The sequence below is a fragment of the Paralichthys olivaceus genome, chromosome 3, assembly GCF_024713975.1.
Source record: "Paralichthys olivaceus isolate ysfri-2021 chromosome 3, ASM2471397v2, whole genome shotgun sequence".
Classification (NCBI taxonomy): domain Eukaryota; kingdom Metazoa; phylum Chordata; class Actinopteri; order Pleuronectiformes; family Paralichthyidae; genus Paralichthys; species Paralichthys olivaceus.
In genome coordinates this window covers 11,997,934-12,015,453 of record NC_091095.1, presented here as the reverse complement: position 1 = coordinate 12,015,453, position 17,520 = coordinate 11,997,934, and the positions used below count along the sequence as shown (strand labels likewise).

General features: G+C 41.0%; 2 protein-coding genes across 3 annotated transcripts; one reads left to right on the top strand and one right to left on the bottom strand.

Annotated features, from left to right (window-relative positions):
• Nucleotides 1-1,661: 1,661 nt before the first annotated feature.
• Nucleotides 1,662-11,852, bottom strand: mfn1b (mitofusin 1b). The gene is made up of 17 exons (XM_069521955.1): nt 11,696-11,852; nt 11,455-11,590; nt 10,582-10,744; nt 9,391-9,515; nt 9,189-9,297; nt 8,079-8,186; nt 7,725-7,878; nt 7,334-7,401; nt 6,019-6,140; nt 5,539-5,665; nt 4,896-5,000; nt 4,666-4,768; nt 4,043-4,269; nt 3,738-3,917; nt 3,419-3,615; nt 2,967-3,101; nt 1,662-2,714 (listed from the first exon to the last, which is right to left on the bottom strand). Exons 1-17 carry the CDS (start codon nt 11,850-11,852, stop codon nt 2,645-2,647), a joined length of 2,286 nt encoding a protein of 761 aa, XP_069378056.1. The 3' UTR covers nt 1,662-2,644.
• Nucleotides 11,853-17,261, top strand: plaat1 (phospholipase A and acyltransferase 1). 2 transcript variants are annotated; one of them, XM_020081298.2, is made up of 5 exons: nt 11,853-11,946; nt 14,979-15,028; nt 15,481-15,619; nt 15,953-16,221; nt 17,067-17,261. In XM_020081298.2, the coding sequence occupies exons 2-5, from the start codon at nt 15,002-15,004 to the stop codon at nt 17,166-17,168; spliced, it is 537 nt and encodes a 178-aa protein (XP_019936857.1). In that variant the 5' UTR covers nt 11,853-11,946; nt 14,979-15,001; the 3' UTR covers nt 17,169-17,261. The 2 variants fall into 2 exon arrangements, with proteins under 2 accessions (XP_019936857.1, XP_069378070.1); XM_069521969.1 differs by lacking the exon at nt 11,853-11,946 and adding an exon at nt 13,973-14,302.
• Nucleotides 17,262-17,520: the final 259 nt, after the last annotated feature.

Here is a 17,520-nt window from a genome sequence, read left to right as displayed (position 1 = left end):
AATGCCAGAAAGTGAATCTCCCATTGTGTCGAACTATTCCTCTAAAGTCTCTGTAGTTTGACTTTCAGATTCCGTCATTAACTGTGTGAACTTAAAAAAAACTCACCATAGCCCTTACCAGGTAAACAAAGGGGTCGTCTGCTTACGGACAGTGATATTCAGCCATGTCCTCGCTGTGTGTGAGTGTGTGTGTGTGTGTGTGTGTATTTCAGCAGTATTAGCAGCTGGAACCTGGGGTAGTAAGATAACACTTTGTGCCTGTGCAGTTCACTCATCCTAAGCAGTGCAGTAGACTCATTCATTAAAAAAGAGGTGCTTGGCTTCATTTACTTTCACACAAGTGTTATATTGACCTGGTTCAGACCCATGACCCCTCCACTGATCTGGAGCTGTCTGACGTTGCAACATGTATCAACACTTCAATGCATTTAAGGTCTGAAGCACCACAACCTGAATCTGTGACTTGTTTTAATCCTCGTAACTTTAAACGTGTCTGGCTGTAGTGTTTTAGGTGATTTTTAGCGAGTCGCCCACAGTGCCAACGTTTAACGTGAAAGATGAGATGTGAAGTTGTCTTTGCTGCACAGGTTCAGGCAGTATTTTTAAAGACTATTTACAGCGCATTTAACAGCTGAATATGAAAAAAAAATAGTTTTAAGTTTTACTGCATAAATTGTCAATATTGTAGGAAAGAAATCTTTCGGCACCTCACCACTTGAATTGGTTGCATCACATAACCACAGCACCATCACATAAATAATGCACTGCCCTTTGACTCTACAACCCACTGTTAAGACTTTTTCTTGTTTTCTTTTAATTTATTGTTTCATGTTTTAAGCCAGTAAAGACCAGGGACTTGGTGCCATGATAATTCTCTTACAGTGCTATTGTGTGAAATTATAATCACTTGTTATGGAATAATTTTTATAGTCTTTTTCACACCAGACCTTTTTTTTGTATTTGTACAGTGGCTTGGTTATACTGATATGTTGCCATGAGTTATTGTAACCAATAAAAAAAGCTTTTAACCAAGAGTACAAATCCTGGCTGGTTCTCTTTATATAAAAATAGGAAGTGGAGGAAAATGATCGTTTCATTCAAGAACAAGGAGCATTTAAGGATAAAATTGATACTGTGAACATAATCTACTTATTATTATTACATATCTGTCGCTTCTTGGCAGAATAGTTCTGGACAAGCAGCTACTAATTAACACAAATGATTGATTTGAAGTTGCAGCAGTCATTAGTCTCTTTGCCTGTAGGTGGCAACATTGACATGATTACATCCTACCTTCCTGTAGGTGGTGCAGGTTGGCAGATAAAGTCAGACAACCTCGCAGCTCCCACGTCTTAGCAAATCTGCAGCAAAATCAGATTTCTTTCTATTTTAAGTCGTGCATTGTTTGGATCCATGTTTAATGGCTGTCAGTCGTCTTCTTCCTCCATCTTTTTGATTTGTTCCTGCTGCCAACTCCTGATCAGCAGAACAGTGTAACCCATTGAGAAATATGAATTTCTGCAGCTGCAGATTTGCATTCGTGTCTGTTCATGCAACAGACAACATATGGACTCATGTATAAAAGAAATGCTCCAATCGTGGTCTAAAATTTGGTTTGTTAAACTCGGCTTTGAAAGTTGTTTAAATAAACACACAACATCTTTTCTTTTGTGGCAGATTTAATACAGTCTGGTAAATGTGGAGATATTTCAACTCATTCAAGAAAAAAAGAGAACAATTTTACAAACTGTCGACTTGTGTAATCGTCTCAAGTCCGATGGATATAAATAAAATAGGATCTTATAAAATATGACTTTTCCAAAGCTTTTTTTAACTGTACAATTTTGTTTGATAGAAAAAAGAACACGAACCTACAGCATTTTAAAGACATGCTTTGAACCTACTTAACCAGGATTTGTACTTTTCCCTTCTGATTCAGAAAAATCTGTTCTCTTTCTTTATTAAATATATTTATTATTCTTGCTACGATACAGTAGATCATGTGCCTGAACAGAAACAATGTACAATCTGACAGACACAGACTTCATTTGCTCCACAAAGGTCAAAAAAAGGCATATTCACAGTTAGAAGCACGTTAGTGTCAAAATATAGCACCCGATCTGTATTTTCAAGCTGACAGAGATTCTATCGTGTCTTTGTGGTGCATCGACGTGCACAGCGTTTTATTACAGGCAGTTTTGTTTTACAGTTTGTTTGCTGCCATTTCTCCGGCGCCTGAAGCACCTGGCAGGCAGAGGATGAGGGAAAATACTGTCGTGACTGCGCCCTCACTCTTCTCTCTTTGCTAAGAGAGAAACCACAGATAGTTTTCATTGTCTATAAATCCTTTTTTTCATTAATTGATTAGTCTTTAAAAAACTGTGATTTGAATTAACATAAAATTTTACAAATGAAACAAAAAAAGGACTTCATCTTTACATTTGAAAAACGATTTAGTCGTCTTGCCCGATGAATGATTCATATTTCGCTGATAGCCGACCAAACTTTTCAGCACTACAGCCCACAGGGTAACTGTGGTGTAGTGTGGCTGATGGAGGAGGCCCAGGGGCGGTGAGGTGGCGCCTGACTGAGGAATGAATGGCTCATCGTGAAACCAAGTGTGGAGCGATGAAGAGGAGCGTCTTCACTGCGGAGGCTGCAGGTACTGGTTCGTGAACTCCTCCAGCTGCCTCTCCAGCTCTGTGGCTTTGTGTCTGAAGAGGAAACAAACACAGGTCAAGTAAATCATCCAGTTTGTTTTATTTATTTTTGTAAATTTCACATTTTCAGAACTGCTCTTTCTTTGACAGCTGTTAGTCATCCAGTCAGGATGAAGTCAGGTGGAGTTCCGCTACAGAATAATAAATAGGCTTTTTGGTCCTAAACATGTGCAGATATGTCTGATTGATAAACCTTAAGAAATCTTGATAAAACTACCCCCCAACAAGAGAAGGAGCTGGACAAACCGCAGGCTCTTAGAGTGGCTCTGGACGGTCTCCAGCTGATCTATCTTGGCTGTCAGTTGGCGGATTTCTGCCTCCAGCTCTTTCTGCGTCTGGTCCACCTGCTGACAGAGCCGAGCAAAGGTCGTAGCCATCTCCCTGGCAACAAAGAGGGCACAGTGTCGCACTGGTTATTTATTTAGCCCCACAACAGAGGGGAAGGCTGGGTGGGGACATGGCTGTGCGTGTGTGTACATTTAAAGCAGATTTGAAGAGTCAGGCTTTGTCAGGAGCTTATAAACCAAAAAATTAAGGAAGGGTTCAGACGAATCAGCATTTGATGTCAACGTAAAACATTTTTGTGATGTATGTTAAAGGATTGATAGACTGAAAGAATTGTTGGAAAATAATCTTAAATGTGATATACTTTTACTTATTAAATACAGGACTGATTAATGAACTGCATCAGGACTTACTGTTGCACCTGGTGGCTGCAGCTGCTACTAGTAAAGCTGACGATCAGCTGCAGCTTCTCTGTAGCATAGTCCACAAACTGGCGCTTCAGCGTGCGCTCCTTTGCCTTTGTCGTCCAGGTGAGTCTCTCGTACAGGTACAACAAGCCGTACAGCGAGGTCGAGAGGGCAATCAGCCTCCAGCCAACTGTTCTCCATACCTTAGAAAAAACCGACAGACAGAGGTTCGCACTCACAGGTTAAAACACGTGAATTAACATGGATGGTTTCAATGTCAAGTGTTTGCGTCCGCCAAGTACAAACAACTGAGGAAACAACATACCACTCCTCCAACAATGATGACGCTCATTGAAGTGCGGGAGGTTAGGGAGGCCACATTTGTTGCCATGGCTACCATCAGGTCCTCTTGGGTCATCAGGGCTGTCTCGTGGTTTGCTTGCGATACTATGGAGGGGGGTCCTGAGGAAGGAGTAAGGGCCACGGGAAGCGCTGGTCGAGAGCCCTGAGGGATAAGATGCTGAATTTAGAACTCTGACACTGTATCTTGTATATGGTGAGTCCAATAAGCCGCACCAGTCACCCTCAGAGCACAAGTGACCAACTCTATTCTGAAGTTACGCTCCTCACCTGGAGGTTCTGGTCCACAAGTCTGAGGGCTCTCTGTGCATTGACAGATCCCAGGAAGCGGTGGACCAACGATGCCCAACCCAACGAAAACTGAAACTCGATGTTCTCCTGGAAGTCGCTGCAGAGTGTGGCGCAGTTAAGGTCGTAACTTAGGTCAAACTTCCTGCTGGGTACCAGCATGTGGATCTGGCTCTGGGCTGCAGAGGGAAGCAGAGGTTGCATGCTCTCTGGAAAGAGAAGACGTGGAGAATGAGATTTACACAAACAGTAATCACGGGAACAATATCACCACATTATCATTGGCCTCTGCTTTTCTTCTTCTCTCCTTAGGGATCAAACAACAAAAAAATATCACACCACAATTTCACAACAGCAGCTGAAGCCTTTTCATCAGAGGGCACATTAACACCTTTTCAACATCCCTGTCACAGTGACGCATTTGTAGCATGATGGGCTCTGGGATGATGACATTCAGTGAGGAGGGTAAATATAACAGTGAGCAGGGTGTTACAGATCATAGCCAGAGAGATCAAAGGGTTCTGGCTAAGTTTAACACCAAGGTCTGATCGAGTGAATGCAATCATTTTCTATGATTTATGTCTTAGCTGTTGCAGTTAAATTACCCATCATGTATCTCTGAGAAGACTGGACAGATGCATTCACGGCGTCGGAGCAGCGGTAGGCCAGGTTCTTCCCCATCCCCTCCTCCACATGAGCCAGCAGCTCCTGTCAACAGCAACAGGGATCGGAGGTCACATGGAATACAGTCCATGAAAAAGACAGAGCAGAGGATGTCACTTTGTAATCTACTGTACCCAGGAAAGGTGACGAATGAACCAGTGTGGCTACTTACAGACTTGTAGATTTTGAGGATATGAGGTGAGGGGTGGAAGTCAGAGTGGAACTCATCTATGATTACATGGAGACGGCAGATCTCCTCCCCCATTGCACTGGACACCTGAATAAACCACAGTCAGTCATCAGTCTCCCACAGCACAGGAGCAGCTAGGCCCTCTGTGTCCTGTTATAAGCAGCGCTAGCAGCACTTAAGACCTCAAACAAACTAAAAATAGACCACAGACTGGTCATTTCTGATAGAGCATCTACGGGTGTGTGTAACAACATTGTGCTCTGCAGTCACGTTCTAGTGGGAAAAAATAGGTTTATTGATCAGGTGGACTTGCATTGTAATTCCAGGTGGTTCTATCCATTAACAAATGGACGTTATCTCACAACCTATGTATGGCGCCAAAACATTTATCTTAAAAAAATAAGAACTCTAAGGCAATGGAAGTTGTGTTAAACAATTGTTTAAGAACCTAAACATATTTAAGAATTTTTAAGGCCTAAACATTTGATTATTTACTTTTTAAAACAGTCAGGAAACCCTGATATGTGAAACTGAGCACAAAACTCACTTTCAATGGTTGAAATGTATCACTCAGTTAGTGGGCAGACGGTTAGGGGCTCTAAAAACCAGTTGTCACCTACGTTACCTTGGACTCGACGTCTTCACTTATGGCTTTAATCTTTGTCTTGATGTCAGAAATCAGCAAGTTGAGTTGATTCTTGACAAACTCCAGTCGGTCCATCTGATACTCTCGGTCCTCCAGTGCTGCCACCCTGAAGCCCCGCCCCACCAACAGAAAGTTGTCACAAATACAAACCAGCAGCTGAACAATTTAGCTAAAAAACCAGTAAGGTAAAGATTCACATGGACCAAAGTAGAAAGAAGCATGTATCCTATAGCATCTTAATTTACCACAGAAAGTTCAATTCATAGTAGTAGTGAAGTTTGGTTGAATCAATATTTCTACCACAGATTCATAGTTTACCTCAACAAGCCCTTCATGGCATTGAGAGAGGACAATATCAGTTAACATTATCATTAAAATCAGATTAGCAATTAATCTCTACCAACACGCTCCCAACTAGAAAAGTAGGAAATAAAGAAATGTAAATGGGAGGATACTCACCTTTTCTCTGCTGCCTCGATGTTAATGGAGTCCATGATGCTCTTGACTTTTTCTGTGATCTGCTTGGCCCTGATAGTGTGCTGCTCAAACTTTGTTTTCACTGCTGACTGCGAGATACACTCCTGCGAGGCCATAACACACACGTTACTGTGACAGTTACAGGGGCTGCGGCTGGACAGGGTGCGTGCATTCACACGCCACCGGGGACGAACAGGACAAGACAGACACCTGCTACTTTTAACTCAGGAGAAGAAATGAAAAGGAAACTAAGGAATGAAAGTGAGAGCAGCAGGGTGTGCGTCTTGAGTCCCACAGCCCATAATCTGTTTTTAAGGTCACAGTATTGTGTTGGTGGAGCCACAGCAAAAATCAAAAACATATAAAAAAGAATACAACCAAGAAAGCAAATGACAAAAAAACAACATACGCAAGAATATTGTATTGCTTTGGGATAGATTTGGTTTAGGGATCATGAAGATTGTTGTTCTGATGAGAAATTGTTTTCAAAAGCTGCTTTTTTTAAACAGCCTTTAAAAATCTTCGATCAACTAGCAGCTACACTGTTATAATAATTTAGTTTTCCCACATTTCTCCACTCATTAGGATCCATATAATCAGCTGTCTGTCATGGTGATAATTCACTTTTTTTTTTTTTGCTCAATCTACTGCAAGACTTCTAAAACAGAAGCCACTAATGTTAATGTTCGTTAAATGTCTCCAGTAGGGACAAATTCAGTTTCTCCAAGTTAAAAGCAACAAAACACAGAAACACAAAGAAAACTCAACAGGCAGTACAGATCCGACAGAACAAAATCAAAATGGAACAAAAACAAATGGATGTCTCGCCGAAGTGAATCTAGACTTCAGCAATGAAGACGCAGGTTGATGGAAAAGGCACAGTGATCGGACTGCATGGCCTTTGAGGCGGCCGGTCTGAAACTGTGCAGTTAATGTGAAACCTCACAAGTAATTCATGTGCCAGCCGTTGACTGGTCAGGTAAGTGGTCACTGTTGGGAGACTAACTCCTGTAGCTAATGTCTTTGAATGCACAATAACCTCAAAAAGAACAACCGGGATGGAATGAAGGGAAAAAAGACCTCCTCTACTCTCTCCTGTAGTAACTCACTCTAACCAGCATCGACCAGGCTTCATCAAAACTCAAACTGAGGTCAGTTCTTTTTTCGACCTGACTTCACACCTCAGGCTTGTACCCGCTGAGACGTCTTTCTGGTACCATACAAAAAGTATCAGTGTCAAATCTAATAAATGCCATAATGATTGTATAATTTTCTCCTCTTTTGGATTCAAACACACCTCAAACCTCCTCTCAAAGCTCTGGAACTCCTTCAGTCTCTCCTGGAAGCCCTCAGCCAGAGCACCACCTGTTGAATGAAATGAATATGTAAGTACTTTCCATCACTGCAAAATACAAAATATACATATAATACACATTTCTAATTACTTTTGTCTCATTTTCTATTACTGTAATTACTGCTTTTATCATTATTATCTTTCGGAATGCAAACATGTGTGCCACTTTCTACCCATTACACGAATAAGCAAAAGGAAATTCTAAGAAAAAATCTACCAGAATTTTTTGGGGAAGACAGCAGATATAAATATAAACGGCATATCCTGTTTGTAAATTATATAAAAGGTAAAGATTCAAACACTATACATGCAGCATCCCCTCTGCTTCCCTCACCTGATTCGGGCATGCCCTGTGCACGTTGCATGCGAGAGTTGAGCACCTCTTTGGCGGAGACAAAGAAAATGTGGTTGGGTGCCTCCTCACGGTCCACAACCTTCAACTCCTCGACCAGGAAGTTCACACACCGGTCTGTGTGCTGCTTCCTCACCTGGAGCAAGAGACAGTCACATTCTTACAGAGGCATTGGTTTTTGTGATTTGGTGTCATGAAAATCATATTTAACATATTTATAATAAAGATATAAGTTCATTCAAATATATATTTTAAGTTAATGTGTTAATTTATAAAACAACACATTCCACAAGAATTTAATTTTTTGGTAAGAAAATTATGAAACTTTTTACTCACATCCTCCATGTACTCCGGTTCGTTTGCTGACGCGTCCCAACGGTTATTGAGAATGAAGATGTTCGGCTTTGACAGACGTTCGTTAACTTTGTGAAAAAAGTGCTTTTCCTGTGAGGTGGAAGAGCAAAAAGAGACGTAAACAAGATGTCAGTGATGTTACTGAAAAAAAAAAAAACATTTTATACCATAATTTTCCCATTTTCTCTTTAACAAGTTGAAATATTTCAATTAAATCAAAATATGTTAGTTTTACATAATTTATTATTGCTGTTTAGTACCCACACTTAATTCACAGTGTGTATCCACACTCAACAATAAATTGTGTGTTCATCCAGGGATGGTATTATCCAGAAACATTAGATTCATTAATTCAGTGAGTTGGCGTCATAACATGGATAAAACGTTCATAGTTTACACATCCAGACAGAATTACATGATACCTGGAGGTTGATTTCTATTAAATGACCCAGAGGGGAGTGTGTGTTTGCCTTTAAGAGCTGCCACTAGGTTTAGGAGCTCTGTGATTGACTTTGGTTCCAGCTTCACGTTGCATTAATGCCTCAACAGACAGAAACAAGAGTGGAGCCTACGTGAGACAAACACAGGCAGCCACATTCCCTGCTCTGTAATCAGCTCAGGAGAGAACACGTCCACAATGGTCACATGTAAACTGTGGCTTTAGTTAACACAAAGTCACATAACTGAAAACTTACTTTGATAACTATTATTAAATAGTATTTGAGTGGTCAAAAGTCAGTACTATGATCACACTGAGTGCAGACAGTACAAGGAATTCTCACTAATTCTGAATTGTGGAAGCAGAAGTTGCAATATCTAAACATCAAATTAACCTAATCCCACTATCCATACACGTATTTCACAGACTGCAGATGGTAAATGTACTTGAAATCATTCTGTATTCTGTCCACAGCCAATTTATACACAGATCTGTTGCAGCCATGAGGGGAGTGGGCAGTTGAGACAAGCAAAACAATTCATAAACAAAGTAACACAGAGAAATGCAAAGTTGTTTTACTGTCAGTTATATTCTAAATGAATTGATCTTATGAACTAAATCATATAATGTAAATGAATGGTGAGAAACATTACCGTGTTCATGAGAGTGGATTCAGAGTTGGCCACCAGCACAAATACATCAGCATCTAGACAAAACTTGTCAATCCAGCTATCCAGTTGTGTTGTAACATCTGTCCCGGGGCTAACGGGTGTAAAAGAGGTTCAATAGAGAGTTAAAAATGCAAATGTGGACACCGTCAGAGCTTTTCCAGATTCAAATGACGGATTGTGTTACCTGTCTACAAGCACCAGGTCATCTCGAAGCAGAGCACACTTGGTTTTTGGCCAGAAGACGCGTACGAGACAGCCTGCGTCCAGACTCTCGTCCATGTGGAGAGCGTGAGCCAGCTGGTTTACTGTCTGCAGAAGGGTTGGAAACGGAACATGGTAACAGAGGTTAATGTACGACTAACACAAAAGCTCATTGCAACCGTTAGTGTTTGATTACTCTTCATCGTGAATTACCAATTGTTGCAGTATTAACGTTTTTGCCACCATTTAATTTTCATAAATGTCAGTAAATGAAATTAGAGGAAAAATATGTTTCTCTTTGGCACTACATTGATTCTTTTCTTTTTATAAGGTTTAAAATTTAAGGTATTTATAGCATTATCCAAATCATTATTTCATATTCAACACTAAAGGGAGAATATGTAAAGTAGTAAATCAATAACAACATGCAACTCGTGTAGTAGTTGATTTTACAAGAAAACAGACATTCATTTCTAACTGACAGTGAAGCACAACACTGAGAAAATACAGCTGGACAATAAAAAAAGCACAATTTAACTGCTCATTCAACTGAACCCATGTCAACTTCATTCAGTTCAGTGAGTGAGAGAGAAGTGAAGAGAACGATGTCTCCCACATGGGGCTCTCATGTCAGACACCTGACACCGTGGTAAACATCATGCTTAGCTGTCACGTGTCATATATGACAGCAGGTTCAAGTAGCTGTGGCTAAAGACACACGTGTTTACTATATTCTCTCAAAAACAAACCTAGTATTAAAGTTTTTAATTCAACATGTTGAGGAATCAGAACTAAGATGCGAGCTTGGTTCTGTTATCAGAGAGAGTAATAAACCTTATCAGTTTGTGTCCTCAGAGTATGAGTACAACAACAATAGTTATAGTACAATGTCTCTGCCGTTTTAGTTTTAGTCAAAACTTTAAGTAAACTGGGTCTAACTGTGGGAAACGCAACATAACCCCCAAAATGCAGTTTAAGTGTAAGTGATGTGACAACTGATTTAAAGGAAGCATATGGTCTGATTGGTGGACATGGAAGGATCCTAGCATGTGTGTGTGTGTGTGTGTGTGTGTGTGTGTGTGTGTGTCCCCCAAAAGAGGCATCCAGTAGTTTTCAGTAGCTGAGGACAAGTTGTCCCAGGTACTGAAATTTAAAAAATCTAAATAATATTTACCTTGATGCTCTTCTCCTCATCAGAGCCCTCTGTCTTGAGGTAAGCCTTGTCTTCATCTGTGCCCTCCACACTCAGGAAGCAGTTAGTGGTGTGGCCAATACCGCTGGGCAGCACGCGGTCCCTCAGCATGGCGTTGACCACTGTGCTTTTACCATTACTTGTCCTAAGAACAGACAAAACAGCCACAGATCATATTTACTTATATTGATTCATGAACAAATGATCAGGCCTTAGGTTTAATGGGTTAGAGGGGTTAGATGGTTGAAAATTGTATGGAACTACTTGAGATTACCACGAAACTTTATGGAAGTAAGCAGTATGGCTCAAGGGAGAACATATGAAATCTTGGTGCAGATCTGGATAAGGGGCGGATCCAGGATTTTTGAGAGATCGGGCATTTTACAACATTGCCAGTGATTTCTCCAAACATCTTGCAGATCCAAATCAAATTCTGGATCTAATGAATTTAAATGTGGTTTCATAAGAGGATTGTTGGGCCTTGGCAGAGGTATGTGTTCTCTGAATACTTTTCTAGTTGAATGAAATCTCTCAGGTTTTCTCAGTCACACCCTCTGACTTTCTGTCAAGTACAGCACAGCTCAGTTAACATCAGATTAAACTCTATCATGCAGAACGGGTTCTAACAATAGAAAGTGAATGAGGTGAAGAAACCATGTTACTTTCATTATACTAGCAAATTAATGGAAAATAAAAGTGAAAGCTTAACAGCCACATAGATGTTTGGAGGGACTACTTGAACTAACACAAGTGAAGTGTATATAAATGGAACTCTTATTAAAAAGACAGTTTTAGAATCGCATCTGAAAAGCATCAAAGATCACATTCTTTCTAAAAACACGCAGAAGCAATTACCTGCCAAAAAATGCCACTTTCATGTGTCTGCGGGCCAACACCTCCTTAATAATGGCAAGTTTGTCAGCATATGCCTGGATCTCCAACTTTTGATCCTCACTGGCGATGTTCTTCAAAGCTTTGTTCCCACAAGTTTCTGTTGAACACACACAACACCTCCACTATCATCCATGCACACTGCGAGAGCTGCCTGACAGATGATGACAGACCTGGCAAATACCAAACAGATTAACCCTCTCACCTTCCACAAACTCTGAGGTCTCTTTCACGTAATCGAGCAGCTGCTGAAACACATCGCTGATCTTCTTCTTGGCAACAACAAAGTGCTTGAGGGGAGAGAACTCCCCCCGAGCGGAGTCTGTCCTTCTGAGTGGAGGGGCTGCAGCCATAGTGCTCATTCTGGAGACACGCAGGGAGACAGAGAGGGGACAGAGAGGACAGGGAGAGGACAGAGAGGGGTCAAAGAAGGCAAACACAGCTGTTACCGTGCAGGTAAAGTGTACCGTCACAACTTTACACTTAGATCACGCTGGGAGGTTTGTGTTGATCTCATAACTGCACGCGCACAACTTTTAAGGCAACAGTGACATTTAGGGGAAGTGGTGTCCAGTTAGCTAACTGCGAGTGACAGAAGTTAGCACAGACACGTGATGCTAGCACGCAATCACAACATACACACACAACTACAGACACGTATTTGCATTTTATGGAGCGGACACCCGCTGCCTACACACGCTAGCTAACAGATTAAGCTAGCTAACTTTACCAGCGCCGTGGCGGTAGCAAGCTAGCATTAGCGGCGCGGATAATGTAATAAAGATAATAAAACAATGTCCTCACCGCGGTCCTCAGACAGCAAGTGTCCTCTTCTCATAACACAGACAGCAGCGATGTGCAGCAGGATAACACAGGGTCCCTCTCACTGCTGATGTGTTAGCATCAAGTGCTAACCTTGTGTTCGATTCCCATAACAGCGCCGCTGTCAGAGTCATTACTTTCCTGGAACGAGTTTCAAAATAAAAGCTGTTCTGAGAAACTGCCAGTGGATTCGATTGAGTCTTGAAATTTGCTCCGGCTGATTTGCAAACGCTTTAAAAACCCGTGGTTGTTATCAGGGGAAGGAAATAATATAGCTTTGTTTTGTGTTGGTGTATTTTGAGCCTAAGGGCCACCATAATAATGTTAATGTTTTACACTGTCTTTAGTGCTGAAACATTCATTTCCCTTCGATTTTATTTTGAAGGTCTTTTCCTGCTATGTACAGGTTGACCAAAGTTAACTTGTAGGGGGCGGAGACAAGTGACGAACCGGTTGTCGGGCAGCAGCCAATCAATGAGCAGAGAATCCAACCAACCCCTGACATGTCCTTTAATGTCCCTGAGACCTCCAGTAACCAGAGAGAGAGAGGGGGGGAGAGACAGAGAGAGAGACATAGAGAGAGAGAGGAGAGAGAGAGGGGGAGAGACATAGAGAGAGAGAGAGAGGAGAGAGAGAGAGAGACATAGAGAGACAGAGAGAGAGAGAGAGAGGAGAGAGAGTGAGAGAGAGGAGAGAGAGTGAGGGAGAGAGAGAGACATAGAGAGACACAGAGAGAGGAGAGAGAGTGAGGGAGAGAGAGAGAGACATAGAGAGAATCAGAGAGAGAGAGAGGAGAGAGAGTGAGAGAGAGGAGAGAGGGTGAGGGAGAGAGAGACATAGAGAGACACAGAGAGAGGAGAGAGAGTGAGGGAGAGAGAGAGAGACATAGAGAGAATCAGAGAGAGAGAGAGGAGAGAGAGTGAGAGAGAGGAGAGAGGGTGAGGGAGAGAGAGACATAGAGAGAGACATAGAGAGAGAGAGGATTGATGTATATTATAGTTTTAATTGCTGTATAATTTACTATTTTGCTAAAATAATAAATTGTTTTATATTATTTTGTTATATTATAACGCTTTGGCAATATTGTAATAAACAGTCATGCCAATAAAGCTTATTGAATTGAATTGAATTGAGAGAGAGACATAGAGAGACACACAGAGAGACATAGAGAGAGAGAGAGAGAGAGAGAGAGACAGGCAGAGAGAGGAGAGAGAGAGAAAGAGAGATAGATAGATGATAGATGGATAGATAGATAGAGAGATAGATAGATGGATGGATGGATAGATAGATAGATAGAGAGAGAGAGAGAGAGAGAGAGATAGATGTTTTTAAGTTTAAGGTGATTGAATATATATACACACACATGGCCAGCTGAGGGGGGGCTGGCAGTCCTATACAATATACAAAAGCTTTTCTTTTTCTTTTTCCTGAAAATGAGTTGTTTGTCCAATTGTTCCAATAATTACATGATACATGTAATTATTAACCAGAACACTGTGGTGTTCATACAGTGATAAACTCCATGACATATTCGTCCAAACAACTACAGCAGTAGTGGTAGGGGTCACTCAGTCTGTATTTATTTTTCTCTTGGAAAAGGTCAAGCACTGGTCCAACCACACTACAGTAACTGACCATCCATTACCTATAACCATGCTAACAATAACTCTTACTCACATGAGCAGCCTGTGAATGGGACAATGGCTGACAGGAAGCGCCTCAGTTTGTGTATATGTGTGTGTGTGTATGTGTGAGACCTTAGCCTCTGTGGCAAATCAGTCAGAGCAGCGGACACTGAAACACCTCCAGCTCCAGCCTCTGTTTGGCTCTGAGATATCTGAAAACCAAACATCACCTCCAAACCTCGGAATAGATCTTGTTGTCTTTCTTTTTCTCGTTGGATTTTTCTCTTATGTTTTTTTTAAAGACTGTGTGTGGATTTATGATGGAGAATTAAAATGGTGAGGAAGAAAAAGCTGCTAGTGTTTGGGTGAGTATTACTCCTGCATTCACAGCGTCTGAGATTATTTCAATTCTTAGCCTCTTTAAAAATCACCATGATGCTATAACGTGACTTTAAAGGTGTCTCTGATGCTTTATTTTTATATGTCATATGGTATTTCTATGTAATAGCTGTCTTTCTTTTTCAGCAGCATGGCCTCAGCATGTTAAATTAGTGATGAGGTGGATTTACTAACTGCCCCCCCATGCAGATATAGATTTCATCTCATCCAAATGTCATTTTCATCCAAACTCTTGCACTGAGGAAAACTTGAAACTTTAACAGTTTAGATTTTTTTATTTTGGGTGATTTGGGGCAAAACTTGATTGATGGTGATTTATGTGAAGGAACCTGGGCTCAAACTATGTTTCTGTCAGCTTCCTCATTGTGTTGGTGCCATTGTGGCAGCATACGTGACACAACAGCTCATGTGTGTATTGTCTGTGTGCGTATGTGTGGTTGACCTTTACATTGTGAAAAATCCCATCCAGCATTCTCTTTCTCTGGGAATTTGGTTATTTTGCCACAAACAGGGTACAAAACATTAAACTTCAAACCATACATATGATTTCTCCGTCCTCAGACTCACATGTACTGGTCTGCCGGGGGATTGAAACCAGTTTTTTGATGAGAAAACATCTTGTGTTTTCTTTCCTTCTTTTAGAATTTGTGGAAGCATGATGTGGGATGGATAAACAACAACGAAACTCTACTGTAAGTCGACTGACAGAATGGTGTTAATGATGGATGAATGTAAATTTGTAACGATGGAATGTGAATGACCCTGGTGACCTCCAAATAGGGACACGTTTAAGTCAGTGGTCATTTCGAAAAATGTGTTTACAGTCATAGTTTCCCGAATTTATATAATTTCTTTTGATACTTGATGCTGCAGGTATGTGGTCTATAAAGGTGTAGATACAATCTGAATTAGAAATTTTTAATCTCTTATTTGAAAAGTTTTCAAGGCCTCCATCAGATGTTTGTTTGAAAGACTGTAACTTGAAATATTTACAATATTTACATTTTAACATCATTATTTTACAGCAAAATATTTGATTTCTAATAGACGCATGCAGACCACTGTGCTTTATTTAGCTTTCATGAAAAGATTGAATCTCTGGTTTCAAATTGAAAACTGTGTCTCTGTGGCCTTTTCCTCGTAGATGGCCTCCAATGACCCTGACCTTCCTGTCCTCTCTGGTGACCCCCAGCCTGGTGACCTCATCGAGATCTTCCGACCAGCCTATCAGCACTGGGCTCTCTACCTTGGAGACGGTTACATCATCAACTTGACTCCTGTTGGTAAGTGGGAACCTCTGATTCAGACTGAATAAAAGAGTTGTGTGTCCACACTTTGAACTAGTATTTGCATTGTTTTTTCACTTCTTATTTAGACTTTAGAGGCCACAATTACCATAATAGAGTGTTGGAGACATGATACAGCAAGTTTCTAATCTGAATGTGTCTTGGGGAAAGAATAAAAATACTCCTGTCACCCATTTTAATTTAGTTTGCAAAGTGGAAACAGTTTGGCTTTTCCATTCTGTCAGGATCCTTCAATGTCTTTAGGATCTTTGTGATGGTTCCCAACACAAACTGGTTCTATCCCACTGAGGCCCTTCTCTCCCTGTACAGATGAGAGCCAGGCAGCCGCCATGTCCAGTGTGAAGTCCGTCTTCAGCAGGAAGGCAGTGGTGCGCATGCAACTGCTGAAGGAGGTGGTGGGAAGTGACTCGTACAGGGTCAACAACAAATACGACCACAACCACACCCCCCTGCCCATCTGTGAAATCATCCAGCGAGCGCAAGTCCTCATTGGCCAGGAAGTGTCCTACGACCTGCTGGGGAGCAACTGCGAGCACTTTGTGACCCTCCTGCGTTACGGGGAGGGGGTGTCCGAGCAGGTCTCTCACTGTCTCTTTACTTTCTGTCTCATGTGTCATCAGGGCAAAAACACTCTGGCTCATAAGGCCACAGTGTCCAATGGATCCTTGATGTCACCAAGGTCATAGTTTCACTTGAGAATTACATTTTAGAACAAGCAGGACATTTAAAACTGAATTTCTTTCAAAATAAATAAAGTCAAATTTACTTTTAGTGTCAATCTGTTTTTATGAAGATGGGAGTTGTATCATTGGACAGTTTGCTTTGTTTTCCTGAATATTTGACTGTGGATATAAATGCCAAATATTACTTTTTGTCCAAAAGCTGCAGTGAGATGTATAGGGGAACGTACAAACCCCCTTTACTAAAAACAGGAATGTGGTTCCTGTTTCCCAAAATATATTTGGTTCTGGTGAAAGGAAGCGATGCATTAAAACATAATGGGACACCACACCCAAAAACACAAAGAAGAGCACTCTTTCCTGTAACCTGCTTTGAGATCTATTATTATCTACTATTTGTCAGATTAACTGAAAATCATTTACACACAGTACTAGAGTGGTTAAAGTTATGCTCTGGGTCGACATTAAAGGGTTGATCTCCCCAAAATCTATGTTCTGAGTGTCTAACAATCAACCACGTTGCTTTGCACGGGTTTAATCTTCAGAGAACATGTCAGCTGTGTTCAGGTTGAATGAATGAGGGTTACCATGGTTTACAACGGTGACTAGTTTTATGATGAACAAAAATATTGAAATATCAATATAAAATCCTGTGTCATTATTATTGCTTTGCTCCGATTCCTGCTTTCCCTTTGATGTAGTCCTATAAACTCCAAAACCTCTGCTCCACTTTGTCTCCGCAGGCTACACGGGCCATTGGGGCCATCAGTTTGGTGACGGCAGCAGCCAGTGCCTTCTCTGTCCTGGGACTGATCAACACACGATCCAGAAACAGACCCTTCTGACAGCAGTGTTCTTCACTGAAGGGTGTTGTCCCCCAACATTCATGCGGCTGTGATTTTAAAAAAATGAAATAAAGCAATAATATTAATGCAAAACTGTGTGTTAGTTGTCTCAATCAACCATTATATGAAATGTCATTCTTTGACAAAAAGTCAACTTCATTGTCAATTTTCACAGGACAAAGACGGAAATAGAAAGAAATGTAATTCTAGAGATTTTACGTGTTTCTGAAACTGTCAAAGTATCCTGCATTATTCGAGCCTCAGCAAATAAAGACCCATTGTAATAATTATACAAGATTACTTTATTCTATCTTCATTTAATTGCGGTTGGACTTGCAGGCAGCAGGTGGCA

What these genes read in the sequence shown, in the direction of transcription:
- plaat1 (XM_020081298.2), top strand. Translation starts at nt 15,002, where the DNA reads ATGGATAAACAACAACGAAACTCTACT. An exon ending in AACAACAACGAAACTCTACT is followed by an intron (nt 15,029 to 15,480) that starts GTAAGTCGACTG and finishes TTTTCCTCGTAG; the next exon opens with ATGGCCTCCAATGACCCTGA. An exon ending in CATCAACTTGACTCCTGTTG is followed by an intron (nt 15,620 to 15,952) that starts GTAAGTGGGAAC and finishes CTCCCTGTACAG; the next exon opens with ATGAGAGCCAGGCAGCCGCC.
- mfn1b (XM_069521955.1), bottom strand. Translation starts at nt 11,852, where the DNA reads ATGAGCACTATGGCTGCAGCCCCTCCACTCAGAAGGACAGACTCCGCT. An exon ending in GCTTTGAGAGGAGGTTTGAG is followed by an intron (nt 6,141 to 7,333) that starts GTGTGTTTGAAT and finishes ATGGCCTCGCAG; the next exon opens with GAGTGTATCTCGCAGTCAGC. An exon ending in TCATCATTGTTGGAGGAGTG is followed by an intron (nt 3,616 to 3,737) that starts GTATGTTGTTTC and finishes GTTTTTTCTAAG; the next exon opens with GTATGGAGAACAGTTGGCTG.